This window comes from Sciurus vulgaris, assembly GCF_902686455.1.
Source record: "Sciurus vulgaris genome assembly, chromosome: 2".
In the NCBI taxonomy this organism is placed as follows: domain Eukaryota; kingdom Metazoa; phylum Chordata; class Mammalia; order Rodentia; family Sciuridae; genus Sciurus; species Sciurus vulgaris.
The window spans coordinates 77913493-77937765 of NC_136462.1; the positions used below are offsets into that span (position 1 = coordinate 77913493).

Below are 24273 nucleotides of genomic sequence, written 5' to 3' on the forward strand. Positions count from 1 at the left end.
GCTGAAGCAGAGATGTTTATGATGTCTGGCAACCCTGAAAGAGCTCTAGATTTTGGAGTGGAACTAATAAAAGAACTCTAAACTTTTGGAGTGAAATAAGAATGAAAAGTAGTTTTGTGTAGATATATAAGGAGAGCAAAGTTGTGAGAGGTCTGAGAATACAGGGTAAAGTCTGAAAATTGTCTATTAAATGACCTAAATAGGCAAGATGGGACTTTTTCAAAGAACAATATTAGAATAGATGAGATACTTCTGAAGTTATGGTTTCCACATTTTAGTAAGAAGATGGGGAATCCTAAATATACAAATTTTGCCCCAGAATTTCATACTGTAATGGATAATGCTTCACTGAAAAGCTCATTTTTTGAGCGGGGTACCAGGGACTGAACTCAGGGGCACTCAACCACTGAACCCCATGCCCAGCCCTATTTTGTATTTTATTTAGAGACAGGGTCTCACTGAGTTGCTTAGCGCCTCGGTTTTTTGCCGAGGTCCTCCTGCCTCAGCCTTCGGAGCCGCTGGGATCACAGGCTTACGCCACCGCGCCCAGCTTATCCCTTTCTTGATGGAGCAAGCCAAGGCACCCAAATATGAGGCAGAGGTCCAGGTTCTCTTTACCAGGACAGGGAGAAGAGCCTGATGGTTTGGTAGGTCCCGTAGAGGTGACCGCTCCAGCACTTCGTCCTTGAGAAAACATCAGTCTGGTGCCAGTTTGACCCCGGAAGTGGCCCGACTTTGGGCTCGTCTTTTCGGGTGGCAAGACATCTGATCCACCTCGAGAACAAGTTCCCCGGTTGTTTTAGACACTTCGCTACGGTGTGGCAGCGGTTGGGCTCTCGGCTGGGGAAGGCGCAGCTCGCGTGTACAACGGGAAGGGGATAAGATCTTCGCGAAGGACTTCCTTCATGAGGAAACGAATGGGAATTGCTGGTGGTCCAGACAGTTTAGCAAGGGAAAATCTTGGGAGGAAAGTAGCTCGTACTCGGAAGGTCCGGAGCGGTTAGGTGGAGGGTACCGAGGTACCATTCACAGCACTCTGGTACCGGGGGACATCTTCCTGCCTCACGCATCCAATAGTTGACCGGCAGAGGTTCAGGCAGCCAATTGCCGACTTCAGCTGAGATCCACGCAGCCAATGGCCGGTCCGGTACGCTGCGCTGGTGCCCGCCCGCCTGCGTTCACCAATAAGGACTCAGGCCACCTTGGCACCGCCCCTGGACGCCCACCCCCACTTATCGTTCCGCCTCCAACCCGCTGGAGCAGGGAGGGCAGGGCCAGACTGGGGCGCTCTGGGGGCGGGGGAGGGGGGACATCCCGGTCCCGGCCCTCCGCGCGGGTGGGCTCGGAGCAGGCCGCACCGGGCAGCAAGCATCACTCCCACCTGGGGGCTCCCTGCCCTGTTCCCCTCTTAATCCACCCACCCCCGGCCAATGGTGCGAGGCTGGGAGCCGCCGCCCGGGCTGGACCGCGGTGAGTGATCCCCAGCCCCTTGGACTTCCCTTCCTAGCTGGTGTACGATCACCGACCCTCGGAGCCCTATCCTCCTGGAGGAGAATAGTAGGTTCGAAGTCGTTCTGTTCTCTCCGCTTCCTTCTCTGGACTTTTTGATTCCCTGTTGTAACGGGGGAGAAGGGGGTGTGTAGGGAGGAGGGGAAGGTTGGGTTGGGACGCCCTTGGCGAGAGGAGGATAGAGATTCGCCTGCCTCCTGGGGCTCAGCACCCCAAGTGCAGCAACTTTTTGTTCTCTGACCCAGTTCGGAGCCTTCTGTACTGCCTGTGAAATGGAGGATCGGAGAAACGTTTCCTTCCCAGGCCTTTCCTCCCACCCCATCCCCGTAAATACCTCCTGGCGACCTCAACACACGTACGAAACCTGACTTTACTTCTGGGGAGCAGTGGCCTTTGGGAATGAAAGGTTTAGAAGAAGCTGCCCCTTCTGACTCCCGTACCCAGCTACGGTCAGAGAACTAACCAGGAAACTGGGAGTCTTGAGTCCTCGGAGGTTCCTGGTGTTGCGTACTAGTCTGAGACTTCTAAAACAGAAAGAAGACTAAAGCCAAGACCCGTTTGGTAATGTGGGCCCAAATCAGGAGATCTTTATTTTATCCTGTGAGCCTCCTTCACCATTTATCTGAAGACCCGCTGTATGATTAGTACAGGTAGACGGAAGAAACAGAAAAATCTGAAGTTGGGAAATTAAAAGTAACGCATACATATCTTAAACATTATAATTAAAAGTACTTTCGTTTCACCCATCTTTTGGTGTAGTGCTGAGGCTTTTTTGTGTAAAAGTCTGCTAACTGGAGTTCCCGATTGCCTTTCTAATATTAACTGCACAAGGGACTCTCAAACCTGGCTGCATCCTGAGAACTTTATATTAAACTATGGATGCCTGGTCCCAATCCGGAGTAATTAAATCAGAGTAGGGAGGAGGGTGGTCTGGTTTTTAATTTTCCCAGGTAATTCTAGGATGCAGTCTGAGATGAGAACACACACTTTAATCAGCTATGACTTCCAATTTTGGATTCTTTAAGTGATGTGATATTAGATACGTTGGAAGCAATCTGAGTGCAGAATACTTTTGAGATGTTTGTCTCATCTTCAGTCTTTTTTACAGTTGTCTTGCCCACTCCTAACTTATCAGTGTTTAAATGTATACTCTCCTTGTATTATCTCTCTCCAGAGCATCTGACTTAGTTTTTATAGGAACAGGTGTGTTTTGGGGTTTTTTGTTTTGTTTAGTTTGGTTTGGTACTGGGAATTGAACCCAGGGATGCTTAATCACGGAACCACATCCTTTTATTTTTTATTTTATCCTGTGAGCCTCCTTCACCAGGGTCTCTAAGTTGCTTTGGGCTTCAGGAAGTTGCTGAGTCTGGCCTCAAACTTGTGATTCTCCTGTCTCATTTTCCCAAGTTGCTGGGATTACATGTATGTGCCACCATGCTCAGCTATAGGAACAGTTTTTAATGTAGTATTTTTTCATCAGCTTATGTGATGTTTAGTTACATTATTATATAGATACAGAAAAACTGGGCATCAGCAGTTTTAGAGTCACAATGATGTTCCAAGCACAGACAACTGAATGAAGTCCACGATTTTGGTGCACTAGAAAGTAGCCTGCTAACCTCTAATGCCCAGTACACTTGTGAGTATTGGTCACGTAGTTCAGTAGGTCAGTTCAACACCCTTCCCACTGTCTCCAGTTGATACCATGAATACCCTGTGTCCCTTCTAAACTAAGTGGAATTCTCTTGGGTCTGTCTTCCCTGTTCATGTGTATCAAGCTGCTTGTTCATCTCTAAGCAGTTGCCACCATTGCCTTTATTAAAGTTGGAAAGACATAAGGCAGAGGCTCTTAACCTGACTTCTTGGCTCAGTGAACCCTGAGTGTGTGAATGTTTATTTGGGGGGAGGGGAAATTCTAACTTTCTGAGGATCCATAATTTGGATTCTTATAATCCAAAAAGTTAAGAAGCATATGAGTTAAGTATCACAAAAAGTTCTTTAAAACTACCAAATACATTTTAGGCAATACTTAAGATCTCTGAATAAAGATTTTGGGAATTCAGGATCATATCTAGTTTCCCACTTTAACACTGTCTTCCACTTTAAAATAAGCCTAGGTTCAACAGGAAAGTTCCAAAGTCCTCTTTTTTCCTAGGACTGTGTGAACACTGAAGTTTAAAGCAGCCCATTCTCTGCCATTTGCTCAGGGATGCAAAAAGCCCAAGGGGGAAAGAAGGGCTCTCTGCCTTTTTTATTATTGACTTTAAGTAGTAGTAGGGCATATCTTGGTTTATTTAATAAGTATACATATGTAGGGATTATTGAGGATAAATACTTACCACCACCACCTCTGCCCTAGGAATCCTCCTCCAGCTTTGATTCCCTTTCTCTATCTAATCCAAAATGGAGACATGAGAATAGACACTGTAGGATCTAAATTGTAGTTCTGATTACTATAGCATCTGCCCTACTTGTTATAATTCTCATGAGCCACTCTGGTGGTAGTTTCCTAGTCCAAAGTCAGATTCTTCCAAGGAAGTACCATCTATATGCCTTGATTTAAGCCACCATTTTGTTTCAGGAATTCTTCCATAACTTCGGTTTCCTAGAAATGAAAACTGGATGTATACAGTACACCAAGATATGTTATTTGCATGAGTGCAAATTACATTAAATATCAAGCTGATATTAAGAGAATAATATTCATTCTCACATGAATAAAAGCAAAAAGCATTGTAGGCATACAGCGACTGTCATATTCTCATGTCAGTCCTCATCTTAACAAAGGACTAAACTGCTTTATTCCTTAAGCTACATTTTCTTCATATTTTAAGTGTGAATTTTGTGTCCTGATGGAAAAGGACACAAAAGTAATTAAGAAGATGTCAAGTATTGTCATCATAAAGTATTCTCCAGCTTGGATTTGATGGTGTTCCTGGGGGAGGGGGCACAATTTCTAAATGGTGGTATGGCTCCAGGCCATAAAGCAGTATCTAGGATGAACCTGGAAGGGGAAAAGTGGAGCAATTCACATGGCATTCAAAAAAGATTAAAATTTTGGAAGCAATTCTCCCAAAGCTGTGATTTTCATACTTTTTTTTTTTTTTTGCGGGAGTGGAGTATCAAGGATTGAACTCAGGGGCACTCAATCACTGAGCCACATCTCCAGCCCTATTTTTTATTTTTTTTAGAGACAGGGTCTCACTGAGTTGCTTAGGGCCTGGCTTTTAATGAGACTGGCTTTGAACTCACAATTCTGGAGGCCTCAGCCTCCTGAGCCACTGGGATCACAGGCGTTGAGCCACTGCACCCAGCTCATACATTTTTTTTTTTTTTTTTTTTAAACAACCAAATACATTCTGAAGTTGTATCCAAACTCCAAAATATTTAAGAAGTATAAAATCATAGGGACTAGGAATATAGTTCAAAGGTAGAGTGCTTGCCTATCTGTGAGGCACTGGGTTTAATCCCCAGCATCACAAAAAGAAAATCATTAAAATTCTGGTTTCTTCCTCTGTTACTAGAATTTGGACCCTGCAATAACAGACTGAAAAACCATGACTTTAAAGAATACAGTCTTTGCCCCACTTTCCCAAGGCGAGCATTATTTTATATCAGAATCACCCATGAAGCTGAATAAAAAAAAAAAAAAAAAGCTCAAATGTATTGAGCCTTTACTTTGTTCTAGGCATAATGTCAGGGCATTTTTTCATTTACTTATAAACTTGCCCTGTAGATACTTTTTTTTCTGATGAGAAAATAAGGCTTAGAGGGGTTAAATAACTTGCCTAAGGACAAACAACATTCTAGAAGTGGTGGAGCTGCAATTAATCTTAAAAGTGCCACATCCCAGGCCTCCATCCCTTTTATCTCTTTTCTATTCATAATGCCTAGCAATAGTAGGTGCTTGGTAAAAATATGTAACTGTTTATATATATTCAGCATTATCTTCATTTTTTTACACAAGAAAAATAAGGCTCACAATTTCAGTAACCTTTACCCAATTTTGTATAGCCAATTTCTAACTAAAATTTTAGAAATTGTAGAAACTCATTCTATATATAGAAAAAGTGGTAGAACTGGGATTCAAAGCCAGGTCATTTTTCTTGGGCTGGGAGTGTAGTTCAGGGGTAGAGCACATGCTTAGCATGCACAAGGGCCTGGGCTCAATTCCCATCCCCCCCCACCCACACACACACACACAAAGGTAGATTTCATATTTCTGCCTACCATGTCACACTGTCACCATTTAACCCTATAAGGTACACGTCAAGTTGTACTGCTTTTAAGATGCGAATGGCCGCTAAAATGCTTCTGAATTTTTTAAATCATAAAGTCCTTGGGCCTGGGCGGTGTAGTTCAGTGGTAGAGCACTTGCATAGGACACAAAATGCCCTGGGTACAATCCCCAGTACCACAAAAATAAATGATAAATAAAATCCCTAATACTACATTGTTGTTAACTTTATGGACTTGACATTTTCTGAATTCATCATGTAACATTTACATAGAAATCCTGTCCCATCCTTAACAGAGCAGAAGTAATATTTATAAATACAGATAGGATTCTCCTAAGAGGAAAGGGTGACATGTTACAGGATCTCTCAGTCCACACAGGGAAATGAGTTAAAATTGTCAACAGAATATTCTGGGAAATAACTTGAGCAAGTATTTCAGGAATGAAACACAGTTGAGGCTATCCCTGTAGTCCCCACATCCTTAACCCTGGGAGCAGTGCTTCTGCTAGGCAGCTTGTAAGAGCTGGTTACAATTTATAATGAACCTGTCCACCTGATTTTGAGGAGAAAGCTGAACTGAAAAGATAAGAGCAGGCGGCCTTTCGCCCAACGTGGAGGGGGTTGCCAGTGTCGGAAGGAGCTCTCCAGGCTCCCTGGAGAGAGGCTAAGCTGTTGGTAGAGACAAAGGCTGGGGGAGGGGATAACCTTTGTTCAGAGGCTGATTTGGGGGAGGAAACATTTCCCTCTCCATAAGACCTCAACCCAGGGGGAGTGAGCCCCATTTATCTCAGATCTTTGTATTATCATCCTACTTAGAGATGTAAAATAATAATAAAGCTATCTGGTTTGAGTGTAGGGCTTGAAGGTTTGAAGGTACTATCATTCTCCTCCCCACAAGACTCCACCACCAGGAAGGGAAAAAAAAAGATGGCTGGGGGCTGGGCAGAGGACAATGCTGTTTACACCTTCCAGATAGTCATCAGTTGTTTTCCCAACCTGTCTCCACATTCTGGAGGTAATCATAAATTGTTAGGAGGTAGAGTGTAATAGTTTCTTTTGTTTTTGTTGTTGAGTGTCCCTTTTGTGACTCCTGTTCCATGAATTTAGAGGATAAGAGATGGGGGATAGCTTCCAGAATCAAAGCTGAATTGGAAAGATAAAAGCTTTATAACTTTTCACTTTTCCACAGGGCATTGGTGGTACATGCCTGTAATCCCAGCAACTCTGGAGGCTGAGACAGGAGGATCACAAGTTCCAGGCTAGCCTCAGCAATTTAGCAAGGCCCTAAGCAACTTAGCAAGACCCTGTCTCAAAATCAAAAATATGAAGGGTTGAGGATGTGGCTCAGTGTGGTTAACCACCCTGGGTTCAATCCCCAGCACCAAACAAACAAACAAAACCTTTTCCTTTTTAACCTTTATAGACAGGTTTTTGTCTTAGTGACAACACTTACCAGTCATGTGACTTGGTATAATTTAACTTCTATGGGCTTTACAAAAAATGGGAGGGCTGGGGAGGTAGCTCAGTTGGTAAAGTGCTTGCCTTGCAAGCATAGGGCCCTGGGTTCAATCCCCAGTGCCACAAAAAAAAAAAAAAAAAAAAAAAAAAAAGGGGGGGGGATTATAGCAGGCTCTGATGACCCCACGAAGTTATGAAAATTAAATGAGAAATTGTTGAAACACTTTAAAAGCAATACAACATGATATAAATAGAAAGTTAATTGTTTGGTATCCAACAGTTTGGTAAAAATTGAGCAATGTGCCAAAAGAGGAGCCTCAGTGATTGAGCTGTTTCTCTTCTTATTACAGCTGTCTCTGAAGGGCACAAATCAGAACGCACCATGCCTCCTAATAAAGAGGCCAGCAGTGTTACTAGCTCACCAGCAGGGCTCATCTGCCTTCCTCCAATTTCTGAGGAGCTACAGCTTGTATGGACCCAAGCAGCCCAGACCAGTGAGCTAGACAGCAATGAACACCTGCTACAAACCTTCAGCTACTTTCCCTATCCCAGCCTAGCAGACATTGCCCTTCTCTGCCTACGTTATGGGCTGCAGATGGAGAAAGTCAAGACTTGGTTCATGGCTCAGCGCCTCCGCTGTGGCATTAGCTGGTCATCTGAAGAAATAGAAGAGACTCGAGCACGAGTGGTATACCATCGGGACCAACTCCATTTCAAATCCCTTCTCTCTTTTACTCATCATGCAGGGCGGCCACCAGAGGAGGTGCCACCTTCTCCAGTGCCACCTCCAGAACAAGTTGGTCTTGGAATAGGCCCTCTGACTTTTAGGGAGCCCACCCAGATGAAAGGATTGAAGGTAGAACCTGAGGAGTCCTCTTCCATACCAGCACCTCCACTCAGTCACCAGAAAGCAAAAGAGTCCCTCTTGACATCTGACAGTGGAGCATTCCCCCACCAATCAAATTTCTGGCAGGAACTTCAAAGCAGTGGCCTCTCTAAGGAACTGGCAGGCACTGGTCCTGACTATTCACATGGTGTAGGTACTTCTTCCTGGAACCACTCCATAGCTGTCCACCAGCCATGTGCTCTGGATAAGCCCCCATCAATCTCATTAGTTGCCAGTACTTGTAAGGAGGAGTCAGCACCTAGTATGACTCCTTCTTCCTCCTCTACCTCCTCTTCTTTCCGGGTACTGGCTAATGGAGCTACTGCCACCTCTAAACCCCTCCAGTCACTCTCACCCAAAAAACAGGCACTACCCCCACATCTGGAGCCAGCTTGGCCTCAAGGGCTACGGCATAATTCACTACCAGGTAGGGTTGGCTCCACAGACTATCTTTCCCCAGATATGCAACGCCAGCGAAAGACTAAGCGTAAAACCAAAGAGCAGCTGGCTATTCTCAAATCCTTTTTTCTACAGTGCCAATGGGCACGGCGTGAGGATTACCATAAATTAGAACAGATCACTGGTCTACCTCGGCCTGAGATCATTCAGTGGTTTGGTGACACCCGCTATGCTTTGAAGCATGGGCAACTAAAATGGTTTCGGGACAACGCAGTACCTGGTGCCCCTAGTTTCCAAGACCCAGCAATTCCTACACCACCATCGAACCGCTCCTTGAAAGAATGGGCTGAGACACCACCTCTGCCAATCCCCCCGCCCCCACCGGATATAGGACCTTTGGAGAGGTATTGGGCAGCCCACCAGCAGCTACGGGAAATTGATGTCCCTCAGCTGAGTCAGGCATCAAGACTTAGCACCCAGCAGGTACTGGATTGGTTTGACTCTCGGTTACCTGAGCCAGCTGAGGTGGTAGTTTGTCTAGATGAAGAAGAAGAAGAGGAAGAAGAGGAACTGCCAGAGGATGATGAAGGAGAAGAGGAGGAAGAGGAAGATGAGGATGAGGATGACTATGTGATCATACAGGACTGAGTGAGGGAAGGGTTAGGGAAGGAAAAGATTTGTTACTAAAAGATGAACCAAATTTTAGTAACTGTTTAAACAAACCACACTTTTTAATTACCTTGTGGCAAAGAATTTAAAAGCTTTTGTGTTCTTCAGGGTGGGTGATGGGGATGTAGTAAGTTGAGGGTGGACCAGGGAGGATGATCATGGAACACAAAATCAGGGATTGGGTCAGCAAATAATCCAGTACTCTAGCCACAATGTAGAGGAGGATAAGAATCTGGGTCAGGAAATGTTTCCTGTTGTCCTTGTATCTGCTATTCTTTTCCCTTAGAGTACTATGGAGAACAGACCTCAGCCACACATCTACAGGAGACCTGGAAAGAAGGGGTAAAGAATTCTGATTCAATTGATAATTCCAATGAATCCCCAGTCCCACCATTTTTCCTGGAATATAAGGCTGCTTTGTACTGTTCTCTTTGAGTACAAATTCTACATAGTGCAGCTAAGATTCTCAATACAAACCAGCCTTGTCACAAATACTTTCTCCTCTGATATCAATTTGATGTTCTGTGTTTCACCTGCTTCATCACTGAATCACTGGTGGTAAAAATATTCTCATTTCTGATACTGGGTCCACTTTGTCTTCTACCTTTTTATCTTTACAAAATCCCCTCTCAATTAATTGTCTCAGGGTAAATCCCACAGAGTTTGTGAAAAACTTTAATAATAGGTAGTGAATATTTAGTCTGGATATTTATTGGAGGTGAGAATTAGGGAAGATATCCTTTAAAAAAGTAGAATTACATTATAGGGAGATGGAGGGGATGATTTCTCCTGTTACAAGAAGGATGGTAGGTAGTTCCAGGTTTGGTTTTACAAACCTGAAACTTATCTCCTGTCTAGTTTGATGGAGACTGATTTTTCTTTTTCTTTTTCCCTCTGTTGGCTCAACTGCATCCTGAGAAGAGAATTTTCCCCCTCTATATGCTCTGTCTTGGGGACAGAGGGACCATGGTCTTTAACTGAATTATTGATGTTTTAGAATGATTTTTCATCAGTTGGGATCAAATATAAAGCAAAACGATACCAATGGGTTAACCATCTAAAAATAAAGAGTGGAAGCCCCAAATTGCTAGAATAATAATAAAAAGGCCAAAAATAAAATTGTTTCTCTTTTCTCCACTTTACCATGCCTGTAGTTTAGGGATTAATGGAGCCAAGTCCATTAACATTTCTTTTTTTTTTTTTTTTTGCTGTGCTGGGGATTGAACCCAGGGCCTTTTGCACCTTGTGCTTTCAAGGCAGGCACTCTACCAACAGCTATATCCCCAGGCCCCATTAACATTTCTGATTTAGGGGCTGGGAATATGGCTCAAGTGGTAAAGCACTTGCCTACCATGTGTGAAGTTCTGAGTTTGATCCCCATCACTGCTTTTAAAAGAGCTCAGATTTAGTATACACTCTATTATTTGAAGGGGTAGGACTTACTGAGGCACACTGAAAGAACAAAAACTAATGGGCAGTAGGTTGGCATCTGTCACCACACATACTATTTTCCAGTGGTCAGATGATAATGGTTAAAATTTCTGAGGTCTCAGCAATGATAGATTCAATAGGCTTGAAGTTAACTCTACTGGCTCATTCATATCATTCCAGAACTTATAATAATTGAATTGCAGTAGCCATAAAAGAATATCTACTTTATTATCTGTCTACTTCAATAAGTTGCAAATCTGTGTATGCAATTATTTTAACAAAGGGAAAACAACATGTTTAATAGTAAATAGGCATACAGGAAACAAAAAAAATAGGAAAAGCATAATATAATAGGGTAAAGAACAGAGTTGGTATATGTTAATATGGGCAATGAAAAAATATACCCAAAGCTAAAAAATGAAATCCAGAAATGAAACAAGTTGATGAGTATATTATCTAGTCTTCTCACTTCCAAGCATAATGCCAAAAATTATTTTTATAGCCTTAGTTTCAAATTGTTAGGAAATGAAAGAAGTTAGCATGTGTTTTCTGGGGAAGAAATAAACATCTTAGCATTAGTCTTATCAAAGACCTTACTACTTTCCTGAGAGGTAATATCAATAAAGATCAAAAGGGAATAAGGTACAGAATGAAACCAGGAAACAAAGCAGGGGTACATTTTCCAAGGTCATCTCTGCTAATGAGTAGTGGATACTATAGTCCATCCTTCAGCAATATGTATAGATTAGACCTTGATGATGGTTTATCTGGAAGTGGTCCATGCTTCTCTCTCCCTGGCTAACCCCATCTGCCTCTGTTGGTAGAGAGTCTACAGCAGAGAACAAGAAGGCAAATTTGAGTGTTTATAACATATAACAACAGAAAAGGCGTAATAAGACTCTCAAGCCATTATATGAAGTTTATTGGGACATAAACCACCTGTGTTGCTTCCCTGTGACTTTTCCCCATTGCATAATGACTTAAGCTTTCCAAACAGATTTGATATGTCTTGTGTGACAAGGGCTTCTTATTGCAACCTGAAATGTTCTGGAGCATTTCAGTAGCTTATAATAATGTCAAATTAGGGGGCTAGGGAGATAGCTCAGTCGGTAGAGTGCTTGCCTTGTAAGCACAAGGTCCTGGGTTTGATCCCCAGCACCCAAAAAAATAATAATAATAATAATAATGTTAAATATTTGAAAATCAAACTGTTTTGGAAGATCTGGAACACATGACTACCACACCCAGAGACGTTTACCAAGAAGGTAGAATTTTTTTTTTTGGTAGTGGGGATTGAACCCAGAGGACTTTACTGCTGAGCCACATCCCTATATCCCTAGCCTGTTTTATTTTTTATTTTGAAATAGAATCTCAGTTGCTGAGACTGGTCTTGAACTTGCTATCCTCCTGCCTCAGCCTTCTGAACTGCTGGGATTACAGGCATGTACCACCATGAACTGCAAGAAGGTAGAATTCTTATGCCTCTGGGGAGGATGCACTTTCTTTAATAACTATTTTTAAAAATTTTAAATGGAGAAACATTTTTAAAGTAGATTAGGTCAGGCACAGTAACCCACACCTGAAATCCCAGAGACCTGGGAGGCTAAAGCAGGAGTATGGCAAGTTTGAAGGCATCCTTAACAACTTAGAGAGGTCTTAAGTAGCTTAGACCCCGTCTCAAAATTAAAAAAAAAAATCACCCAACTTCAACAAGTAACTCATGGCCGATCTTTTATTTCTACTCTTTCACTGCCTCTCTCTACCAAATTATATTAAAGTAAAATCCAGACATCATCTAACTTCCCACCTATACAAAATTTTGTATGTATCTACATACGATAAAAACAACTGCAATATCATCACACCTTAAAAAAAAATCACCAATGTTAAAAATTGTTTAATATTAGATGTCTAACAGATATTTAGTTTTCCTCAACTGTCTCAAAAAATTTTTAAATAGCTTGTTTCAACTGTGATCCAATTTAGGGCCGTATATTTATAGATGGTTTATAGGTCTCATGTCATTTTCCATTTGTAGGTTAATCCCTCCATTTGTGACAATCAGAGAGGGATGTTATTTCCCCAGTGTTGCCTCTTAAGACTTAGACCCTAATTTCTTGCTGAGGAAATAAAGGGCATTTTGGATTATAGGAATGAAATATATACCAGACTTAGTATGCAGGAATTTTCCCTGGGGTCACCAGGAGCTTGAAGTAGAAAAGGATCTAAACCCCTAAAGCCTGAAACCCCAAGCTATAAAAATTCACTTAAAAGGCAAGATTGGATTTTTCATTTAATAGAGCCCTTACAAACTTCTCATGACCTGCCCTTTACCTTTTGTTGCTTGGATAAGAATCAATTGTATATATTTACAGGACATTAATCTACTGATCTCTAGAGAAATAAATGTGTTTTTTTCCCAGTTCAATTACCTTCACCTGAAAGAGACACTTCATGGAAAATACTCTCTTATGGAACTACTGGGAATGTGAATGTGTCAAAAAACAACCCAAACCAGGAAGCTAATCTTATAACAGGACAGAACCTTTGAGATTGAGACTATCCTGGAAAATTGTTAACATATGTTTTCCACAGTTGAAACTCATGTCATTCCTTACTGGTTACATTCTACTACCCTAATATGAGACTAGAATGAGGTCTTAGTGTGCAGGTTTAACCATGTGAGTTTTTATGCACAAATGAGTTGTACTAGCCAGGCTTACCTGCAGGACTGGTAGCTGGAAACCTGGAAGACTCTCTAGTGTGGTTCTGCTCTCCCTCTGACCTGAAGGATAGAGGAAATGGTGAAAGACAACTTACTTGGCTAGTTTCTTAGCAGTTACTTTTATTTGTGGGTCAGGTATCTTGGTAGTTCTTAATCAAAGGAACACAGAATGGAAAAGACTATTAGCTCAGTAACAAGTAGGTTGCATTCAGGGTGAAGGCACACACCTATAATCCAAGCAACTTGGGAGCTGAGACAGGAGGACTGCAAGTTTTAGGCCAACCTCAGCAACTCAGTGAGGCCCTAAGTAACTTAGTGAGACCTTGTCTCAAAATTAAAAATTTAGGAGGAGAAAAAAAACAAAAACAGCTAGGGCTATAATGTAGTGGTAAAGCCCCTGGGTTCAATTCCCAATACTTAAAAAAAAAAAAAAAGTAGGTTCCAAAGTCCATTCTTTTCCTGTGAAGATGGGGTGTGGACAGAGTCATTTGAGATTTGAGTTTAACTAAGTGGAAAGATAGGCACTATAAGATTTAGGCAAACAGATGGAAGATAAACTGGTATCGAGAGGGCTGGTACTTTTACTGAAAAGCACAGGGAGAAGAAAGCATGTTGGTTTTATAATCCTGAGAACTGAATCTCCAACATGTTCAAGGTAACAAAAAAGCCAGTTTGATCCTCTAGGACGACCTGGCTAAACAGTAGGATTCAAATGATGACATGGTGAGGGCTGTTTAGGCAAAATTCATTCACTGTACAGGAAATGGAATGACTCTTAAAATATATATATTAGAGTCTACTGGAAATAATGCTTTTGGGGACGAATCTCAACTTCCTGTTACTTTGAATAATCTTCATTTTAGTATATGTGTCAGTAGTTGAAATTCCATTCCTTTGGGAATGTTTAACTTACCAGAATTACTGGGGGTGAGGACTCTTGTGTGGCCTGAATCCCCATTTAGATATGGTTTGAAAGACAAAATTCCCTGTCCAGAGGAGACAGATGAAGGTCTATGGAGGGGAAATAAAAGTGTCAGCAGAGAAAGGGAATGACCAAGGAAAAAAGCATATGTAAAAGAAAGGCCAATGCCTTTAGGCGGTGGCAAGGGAGGGTCCCCTGCTTGAAACCAAAATTAAAATAATTTGGATGTACATTAAACACAATACTATTAAACCTTTTGTTTACAAAGCAAATTATAAACTTCACTGGTACAGGCTAGTGGAGAAGTAGTGTCGGTGTGAACACATTTGTAGAGAAAAGGAGTATGTTACTCACCTGTAAGATAGGCTGTGAGTTGAAGCTGGTGAAGGGGTTTCTGGAAAGCATAAAAATGAGCCTATGAGATTCAGGTATATTAGGAACCAGGGCAAAAGACATAGGGATCAAAGATTTTTAGTATATGTTAAGTTTAGGGGATAATGTTGAGTGAAAAGCCGAATCTCATAAGGATGCTTTCTTCTTCGGAGTCTGGGCCAGGATATATCATGGCCTTGATGTGCACTAATCTATCGGTGTCTTGCCTTCCTCTCTAAAATGAGGATTACCAGAAACTATGTCTAAAGACAATGAGTCATTACATTAGCAAGGAGTGACATCAGTAAAAATGGTGGAATAAAGAGCTCCAAAAATTATCTCCTTCATAAAAGCAATGAGAAAACTAGCAAAAGTGGTCAGAATCAACTTCAAAACTCCAAAAATTAGCCAGGTACACTGGTACACACCTGTAATCCCAGTGACTCAGGAGGCTGAGGCAGGAGAATTGCAAGTTTGAGGCCAGCTTCAGCAACCAAGGAAGACTATCTCAAAAAAAAAAAAAAAAAAAAGGGCTGGGGATGTAGGGATGTACTCAGTGGTAAAGTGCCCTTGGGTTTAATTCCCAGTACAAAAACCAAAAACTCCAGAAATTAATAAAGAACTTGCAGCAATCTGGAAAATATTTACTCAGAAAAAAAAAAAAAAAATAGCTGAATGTCAGTAAAAGGAGCAATCTTTGGCACTGTAACTTCCTTAATTCTCATTTCTCCTTCAGCTCCATGGTACCTTTGAACACCAATTTTGGCAGTCACCAGAGGGAAGGAATGGGACTGAACTCTTTCAAAACTTCATTCTTAGGTTTTTCAAACCCTGTCTTATAATAGGACATGGGGGCACACACATGTAATACCAGCTACTTGGGAGGCTGGGGCAGGAAGATGGCAAGTTTGAGGTCAGCCTGAGCAACTGAGCAAGACCCTGTATCACAATAAAATAAAATGGGTGGGAATGTAGTTCAGTGGTAGAGTACTTCGAGTTGCCCAGACAGGTCCTGGGCTTAATTCCCAGTAATACAAAAGTAAAGCAAAACAAAATCTGTCTTACAAGAAATACTAAAGGGAGTCTTTCAAGCTAAAAGTGAAAGAATACAAGATAGTAATTCCAATATACATTAAGAAAGAACACTAGGGAGAGACAGTGTAATTGTATTTTGTTTGTGGTGCTGGGATTGAATCCAGGGCCGTGTGCATGCAAGGCAAGCACTCTACCAACTGAGCTATATCCCCAGCCCATTGTATTTTTGTTCGTTACTTTTCTGTCTGATTTTAAAAAACAACTATATAAAACAATAATTATCAATTTGTCTTGATGAGCACACAATTTATAAAGATATAATTTGTATGCTAACTGCACAATGGAGTGGGGAGAAAACTACATAGGACTAAATTTTTTGTATACTATTGAAATTAAGTATGGTATTAATCCACAGTGGATTGTTAACAATATAATTAAGATATTAATAGTAATCTCTAAGAAAAAACTTTTAAACTATAGTAAAAGAACAAGGAACTAAAGAAGTATGCTAGAAAATAACACATTTAACACAAAAGAAGGCAGTAATAGAGGAACCAAGGACCAAAAAAGATATAAATAAAAATGAGTAGCAAAATGGCAAAAGTAAGCTTTTCTTTATCAGGAATGACACTAAATGTAAACAGATTAAACTCTCCAATTAAAAGATAGAAACTAGCAGAACAGATTGAAATAACAAGAGGTCCAACTATGTACTATCTACAAGAGACTCACTTAATTTTTTATTTTATTTATTTTTTGACACTGGGAACTGAACCAAGGGGCACTTAACCACTGAGCCACATCCCCAGTCCTTTTATATACATATATATATATTTTTTCTTTTTCTTTTTTTTGGAGACAGTGTCTCACTAAATTGTTTACGACTTCACTAAGTTTTTAGGCTGGCCTCAAACTTACAATCCTTCTGCCTCGGCATCCCCAGTGGCTGGGATCATAGGTATGTGCCACCACACCCAGCAGTAAGAGACTCACTATAGATTCAAAGACACATATAGGTTGAAAGCAGAAGGATAAGGACCAGGCATGGGGGTGCGTGCCTGCAATCCCAATGACTAATTTAGTGAGACCCTATCTCAAACAAAACAAAACAAAACAAAAACAAACACACAAGTAAAGGATAGAGGAGCTGGGGTTACAGTTTAGTAGTATACTGTGTGTTCCTAATATGTGTGAGGCCCTGGGCTTAATTGCTAGCAACATGCACAGAAAAAAAATAAAGATGGAAGATACTCCATGCAAACCATGAACAGAAAAGAGCAGAAGTGGTTATACTAATAATAGACTAAATAAACTGTCAGGAAAAAAAGAAACTAAAGACAAAGAATGGCAGTATGTGATGATAAAAGTCAATCCATCAAAAAGACAAATTTTATATATATATATATATATGTATCTAATAACAGTTCTAAAATACATGAAGTAAAAACTGACATGGTTAATGAAAAAATTAGACAAGTCCACAATAATAGTTGAAGATTTCAGTACCCCACTTTCAAAAAAATAGAATAACTGGACAGAAGATCAAGCAAGGAAACAGAAACATACCAATTAAACAACAGTATATACCAACTAAACCTACCAAACTTTTTAGAATATTTTATCCAAGGGCAGAAAATAAATTCAGAATGTTTTCCAGGGCAGATAATATGTTAAACCATAAATTTAAAAAGATTTAATCACTGATTTAAATGTGTTTCCAATCACAATGAAATGGAATTCAAAATAATTAATGGAGATATTTGGAAAATTCACAAATATGTGGATACTAATATACCACTAAATAGTCAATGGGTCAAAGAAAAAAAATCACAAGGGACATTAGAAAATACACTTTTTTCTTTTTACAGGTACTGAAATTAGAACCCAGGGGTATGTCACTGAGCTACATTCTTAGCTCTTTTTATTTATTTTTTAGTGCCAGGGATTAAACCCAAGAGCACTTAACCACAGAACCACATCTTACTTTTATTTTGAGACAGGGTCTCACTAAATTGCTAAGGCTGGCTTTGAACTTGTGATTCTCCTGCCTCAGCCTCCTGAGACCCTGGGGTCAAAGGCATATATCACCATGCCTGCCTACCCCTTTTCTTTTTTGAGACAGGGGCTTGCTAAATTGCCTGGGCTGGCCTCAAACTTACAATCCTCCTGCCTCAATCTTCCAAGTTGTTGGGTTTACAGGAATGGCCTTCTATCTCCAGCTTAGAAAACATTTCAAGATGAATGAAAACAAAAACAACAAACCAACCTAATTGGATGCAGTGAAAGTTACACTAGAATGAAATTTATGACTGTAAATGTCTATATTATAAATGTGCAATATCAATAATATAACCTTCTACCTTAAGAAAATGGAAAAAGAACGAACTAAATCCAAAATAACCAGAAAGAAACAAACAAGATTAAATCACAAATACATGAACTAGAGAATAGAAAACAATATAGAAGACTAAAAGCTGGTTCTTTGAAATGACTGACCAAGAAAAAAAAAAGATTCCAGTTACCAAAACCAGGAATGAAAGAGGGAACAATATTATCAACCTGACTTAAATAAATTGGCTAGAACATCTACATTTTTCCAAGGGGCAATTGTGGATGAACTGGATGGAGAATCTTCGGTGAATTTTTTTAATGAAAAGGCTTTGGAGTAGGGTGCAATGTGCAGCCTGTAATCCCAGCAGCTCTGGAGGCTGAGGGAGGAGGATTGTGAGTTCTAAGCCTGCCTCAGCAACTTAGTGAGGTCCTGAGCAACTCAGTAAGACCCTGCCTCTAAGTAAAATGTGAGAAAAAAAAAAAAGACTGGGGAAGTGGCTCACTGGTTAAGCGCACCTGGATTCAATCCCTGGTACCAAAAAAAAAAAAAAAAAGGATTCAGAAATCTCAAATTTGCCTCTTGTGAAAGAAAAGAAAATCCTCTCTTATAGGTTATTTTGTAGGGACTGGTTAATGCCCTTGAAAACAGTAATGACAATTATAGTTTTTAGAGGACAGAAATTAAGATTACACTCCATTTATGTATGAGCTATCAAAATGTATAAATGCATTCTACTGTCATGTACAACAAATTAGAACAAATTAAAAAATTTAAAAATTAAAAAAAAAAAGAAAGAAGGAAATCAGGTGGGTGAAGCAGGGCACAATGGCATGCACCTGTAACCCAGAGGCTTGGGAGGCTGAGGCAGAAGGATCATGAGTTGAAAGCCAGCCTCAGCAAAAGTGAGGTGCCAAGCAACTCCGCAAGACCCTATCTCTAAACAAAATACAAAATAGGGCTGGGGATGTGGTGCAGAGGTCAAATGCCCCTAAGTTCAATCCCCAGTGCCAAAAAGGAAAAAGAAGAAGAAGAAAACAAATTAGGTGGGTGAAATAAAAATATTTCTTTACTGAAACAGATTTATGTTTAACACACATTGCAGAAGCCAGACATCCTTCAGTCTAACAATTTATGTCTTATTAACAAGTCCTTTTAAACCTAACTTGTACTGCCATCTTGTGGCAGTTTTTAAAATTCAAGTTAATTATTTTACTCAGAAGTAATCTTGCATTTCCTAAACAGAAATTTTCAATGGCTTTCTATTAATCAACTTTTTGTTTGAGAACAAAAATATCATTATTTTGAAACCTATGTCTGGAGACATGGAATCACTGTGAGGAAAAAAAACAGTCAGATGACACTTTGCACAGAAAACCAGAAATCTGTTGATTTCTACACACAATATGTTGACTTCTGACACCCCATCTCACCAGTATAAGAGTCTCTGGGAGTGCTCCTTCCCTGCAGTCCTCTGCTTCCCTGGTGGACAAATAATAAACATTAATAAATATATCCTGGTTCTCTAGCTCCCCTATTTCCTATTTCTCTATATCTATACATTCAAGCATATATTGTTCTGTCAGTCCAAGAAAGATTATACTTCACTACTTCCAAAATTAACATGACAAACACTGCTAATTTATTCCTTAAACACTTACACTATTTCTACCCCTATTGATTCTGTGTCAGCTTCTAATATCAGGTCTCCATTGCCAAATAAACAAAAAGGGTCTGCATGGCACCAAATAATTTCTGCCAAAGCCATATACATTTCAGATTCTTGACTTAAATTGTTGCTTTCATTAAGCTTTACAAACCTCAATCTTGAAAGAGAAGGTGAATATTACTTACTTGGCCCATACTACCAAAGCTGGCCACTCTATAAGGGATAGACTCCACAGAGGAGGACCGACTAAATAAGATGAGACAAAAAATTTGGTATTAAACTTGACATAGACCCAAAGTCTCTTAAGTCCCAATCTGAGTCACATCTAGGTATTTATTTCATCTCCCAACTTTTGCCAATAGTTTTTAATGTTGCAGTAAAGGTCTTGTACTCACCTGACCACTTGGCTGCTATGCTGGAAACTGAGTCGTGGAGTAGCTGAAAGAGAATAATGTGCAGAATGAAAAGCTGTCATCAATGGTGCATGCTGCCTTGCCTAGGTGATCTGTTGAGTGGTTACCTGGTTGTATTATGTTTTTCTTAACATACATAATATTAGGAAAATCACATTATGTGCTCTAAGAGAAAACCATTTTTAATATTAGAAAAGATATTTATTCATTTCACACAGATATTTGCTCAAAAAAATATTATCTACCTGACTGCGATGGGGAAGTAATGCCCACTGGTCGAGGTGTGGTCAGCCTGCAAGCAAAACAAAAAGAAACAAGATAGCTCTAATCTTACTAAGCAGAAATGTCACTTTAGAGGATCAATCAGATCATTGTTTATAGAAACAGTAGCTTCCTCTCTGAATAGATTGTGTTTATCTTATGTGTTAGTTATCGCCCCAAAATATGTAAGCAAAGCTTCCATGCGATGCCTTTCCTCTCTAAGCGAGAATTTTTCCACTCCCCTACACAGAAGCTTTGAAATACTTCCTTTCTTCCTTTCCACAGTGCTTTATCAAATACTCTCAACCTTACATCTGTCCATCTATTCACACATCTCTCCATCCTCTAACCCATCTATCCAACAAGCATTTTGTGTGTGTGTGTCTATATAGATTCTAGATTCCAAAATTACAAAAATAACTCGAATAAGGTTCCTCTCTTTGAGAGATTATTTTGTTAAAAAATCAGGGGCTAGGGATATAACTCAGTATTAGAACACCTGCCTAGCATGCACAAGACAGTTTGATTCTCAGGATCAGAAAAATAATAATAAAAGTAACATTTATTATAATAGGTGTATCAAAAGTACAGAGTATGAAAAAACACTAGGCAGCAACTTATGTGAGTGCAGGGTGTCATATATTTTTCATTCACCAATTCAAAATATTTAACAGTTGGTAGGACACACATATCACCACCTAGAAAGGACTGGTGCTGTACACCCACCTAATATAGTACTTGATAAATAGTAGGCAGTGAATGAATATTTACTGAATGAATGAACACATCATCTAACTCCACTTAATAGTCTTTGCAGAGGAAATTATGTGAGCTGAATTTTGAAGGGTGAGTAGTGTTTCATAAGATGATAGTTAAGGGTGAATACTACAATCAAAATTTCATTTTAACTAAAAAAAATTAACTTCAGCACTTTTTAGTGAATTATTCTTTCTCAGAGAAGAATATTTTATTGAAGCTCACACAGCCAGGGGTCAAGCTCAAAAAGCTTCCTAACACAAGGAATGATAAACATTTAAGGAAAGGGAATTTAATTACCTTGCTTTTATCATTATACATTGTATAATTGTATCAAATTATCACACTGTACCCCATAAATTGTTATGTGTACAACTGGGGTACAATTGTTATATGTCAATTAAAATATTTTTTTTAGAAATAAAAGAACAGGGCTGGGGAGATAGCTCAGTCGGTAGAGTGCTTGCCTTGGAAGCATGAGGCCCTGGGTTCAATCCCCAGCACCTCCAAAAAAAAGAAAAAAAGAACGGAAGTTTTCAAGACAGTGGGCTAGTATGGTTGCTCATAAACTAACCTGCTTCCTTGGTACCGACTTGGAGATTCCTGTGGGTGAAAGAATGGGAGAAAGGAAGCTGAAGATCAAAGGTCCTAATCAGTGGATCTCAGTCTTACTTCTTAGATAACTCAGATGCAATGTCTCTAAGTTATGGCTGCTCAGGTTTCCTACTAATTGGAGAAAAAAAAGGAGCAATGTTTCCTTAGGAAATTATTAGCTTTGAGGAAATATAATGTTAGCTTTCTTCATAAGAGCACATTGGGAATCCTATAGACCAATATATGTAGGGAAATATGGAGAGACTATAGGGATTGAAAGGAACATAACATGATTTCAATTTGCTAGATCAGTTATAGGAATGAGATCAATAAGAAAATTATATAAACACACAGAATAGTCTTAGGAAAAAAGAAATGTCTAGGGAGTGTTTGGGAGAAGAAGAGTCCTGAGGTGTCTTGGGCTTCTTCTTTTTTTTTATTTTTTTAATTTTTTTTAATTCTTTTTCTTGGGATTCTTGAAGTGACAATCTAAGCTGCAACAGATGTCTCTTTTATTTATAAGAGAGCTTCCTAATTGGTATGTCACAACTCACTGATCTTCAATGGGTTACAAGTGGTACTAAATGTTAATACTTACATTCCTCCAAGGTATTCTGTAGCCTTGTTCCTTTATTACATACAAAAACATCAGTTTCTATGTGTGTCATCATATGAAAAAGGGTAGGAAGCCCTATATTATACAACCAGCTAGATGGATGAAAAAGGAGGAGAGAAAATAATTGAAAAGAAAATGTATTTTATTCACCTTTACTATGGCTAGAAATTTCTTCAGTTCTCCATTCTCCTTTCTTAAAGTTGACAACTCTCTAGGTGAATAATGGAAATAATCAGTTCCAGATCAGTTGGATAAAAAGTCTTAATATCATCACCATTAACATCATCATCAACAACAACATCATCTAGTTAATGCTTATTAAGAGATGCTTGAAAATCTAAAGTATTTCTGTCAGGGATCTGGTGATTCAGGGAACCAATGGCAAAGCTTTGATGGTTAGAATAATCAAGTGGACAAAAATAAGCAGTCACTTGATGTGATTTCAGGGGAGTTAGCACAGAATTCCATTTCCTCTCCACATATTCAATCAAAAATTCTGTACCTGGGGCTGAGGTTGGTGGCTCAGTGGTAGAGTGCTTGCATTGCATGTGTGAGGCACTGAGTTCAATTCTCAGTACTGTGTATAAAGAAATGAATAAAATAAAAAGGTCCATCAACAACTAAAAAAATATTTTAAAAAATCATGTACCTGATTTTCCAAAAACAAACTTAAAAATACATTGGGCAATTTTCAGTCTTTGCAACAAGAAAAAAGTACTACATTTTTCTGAAAGGGAATTTAAAAAGGCTATCTGGAGATCTGACTTGTCACTTACTTGTCCTGGCTAGCCACTGTTTGCTGTGCCTCCTGCATGGCTGCTTCTAATTTTGTAATTCTATGCTTATAAAAGGCAATGAGGAGATCTGTTTGCTTCTTCTGGAAACTCCATACCTATTAGGGAAAAACAGGTCTTTGATATACACTCCCATAACTTTCTTACCATCACTTCTGGCAAGAAAGGGAAATCCATCAATTCATACTTCATTACTGATCTTTTTTTTTTTTTTTTTTTTCTGGAACATCTGGTTTAATTCATGACTCCTCCAAACTACAGAGTTCAGCACTAGAGAAAGCTAAAGGTTTTTATTTCCAGGACAATGGCTTTCTAAAAATAAGAATATTCTGACACAGCAGAGTGGCCCTTTAAAAATATTTTTAAAAAACTGTTTTTCAAGCTCAGAACTGTTTCTACTTTGCCTACAATGAGCTTGGATTAATCTTCCACATTCTTAGCTATTACAGAACACTGGTAATCAATGTACATTCCCTGAGACATTTACATTGAGTCAGTTGCTGGCTATTTATGCTGCTGCAGTAAAGGGTGAAGAGGCACAGGCCAGTACCTATGCCTGAATTTTATTTCTGGGCGTGGACACATAATTTTATTTTTTGTGTCACTTTAGCATTTGCTATACTGATGTACCCATAGTAAGATTGCTGAATCAGATCAAAAGTTAATATTTAGAATGTGTTTTGGCTTTGTCAGGCTCTACTTTTCAGTACACAGCAGTATTTATGTCTCATCTGCTTCCTCCCTGCTCAGACTATAAACTTTTTGTCAAGGGTCCTTCCCTAGATCTTAGTACTCATCTCATAAACTTTTTTTATTCATTAAATTGCAATTTGATCTTACTACTTTCTACAGAATTATATTTATATAATCTCTAACATCTTTCCTTTAGACTTAAAGGCAAACTAAATTAGTTATAGATAGATGAAAACTTATTGTGGACTACTTTATTTTCATTTATTTATTTTTTTGTACTGGGAATTTAACCCAGAGGAGCTCAACCACTGAGCCACATGCCACATCCACAGCCCTTTTTATTTTTTATTTTGAGACAGGGTCTTGAGAAGTTGCTGAGGCTGGCCTTGAATTTGTGATCCTCCTGCCTCAGCCTTCTGAGTTGCTGGAAATACAAGCATTTGCCACCACACTTGGTTCAAATTTCTAATTCAATTAGGAAATGGAGAAGTTCTGTTCAATTAG

At 39.5% G+C, this 24273-nt stretch overlaps 2 protein-coding genes across 15 annotated transcripts in view; one reads left to right on the forward strand and one right to left on the reverse strand.

Annotated features, from left to right (window-relative positions):
* Nucleotides 1-1271: 1271 nt before the first annotated feature.
* Nucleotides 1272-10292, forward strand: HOMEZ (homeobox and leucine zipper encoding). 3 transcript variants are annotated; one of them, XM_079126065.1, is made up of 2 exons: nucleotides 1272-1561; nucleotides 7556-10292. In XM_079126065.1, the coding sequence occupies exon 2, from the start codon at nucleotides 7588-7590 to the stop codon at nucleotides 9136-9138; it is 1551 nt and encodes a 516-aa protein (XP_078982191.1). In that variant the 5' UTR covers nucleotides 1272-1561; nucleotides 7556-7587; the 3' UTR covers nucleotides 9139-10292. The 3 variants fall into 3 exon arrangements, with proteins under 3 accessions (XP_078982191.1, XP_078982189.1, XP_078982190.1); XM_079126063.1 differs by having other exon boundaries at nucleotides 1283-1470; XM_079126064.1 differs by having other exon boundaries at nucleotides 1453-1557.
* RNF212B (ring finger protein 212B) overlaps nucleotides 9350-24273 on the reverse strand; it is a 56890-nt gene continuing 41966 nt past the window's right edge. For 10 of the 12 annotated variants that reach the window (XM_079126103.1, XM_079126101.1, XM_079126102.1 and 7 more), the window contains 11 exons: nucleotides 23059-23174; nucleotides 22433-22493; nucleotides 21647-21675; nucleotides 20301-20347; nucleotides 20038-20080; nucleotides 19828-19888; nucleotides 19407-19455; nucleotides 14592-14631; nucleotides 14229-14326; nucleotides 13314-13375; nucleotides 10414-11419 (listed from right to left, as the gene is read on the reverse strand). In XM_079126103.1, the coding sequence (XP_078982229.1) occupies nucleotides 11354-11419; nucleotides 13314-13375; nucleotides 14229-14326; nucleotides 14592-14631; nucleotides 19407-19455; nucleotides 19828-19888; nucleotides 20038-20080; nucleotides 20301-20347; nucleotides 21647-21675; nucleotides 22433-22493; nucleotides 23059-23174 (672 nt within the window). In that variant the 3' untranslated portion in view covers nucleotides 10414-11353. Of the gene's footprint in view, nucleotides 9489-10413; nucleotides 11420-13313; nucleotides 13376-14228; nucleotides 14327-14591; nucleotides 14632-19406; nucleotides 19456-19827; nucleotides 19889-20037; nucleotides 20081-20300; nucleotides 20348-21646; nucleotides 21676-22432; nucleotides 22494-23058; nucleotides 23175-24273 lie in introns of those variants that run through there. The other 2 variants (XM_079126098.1, XM_079126100.1) reach the window with 2 other exon arrangements.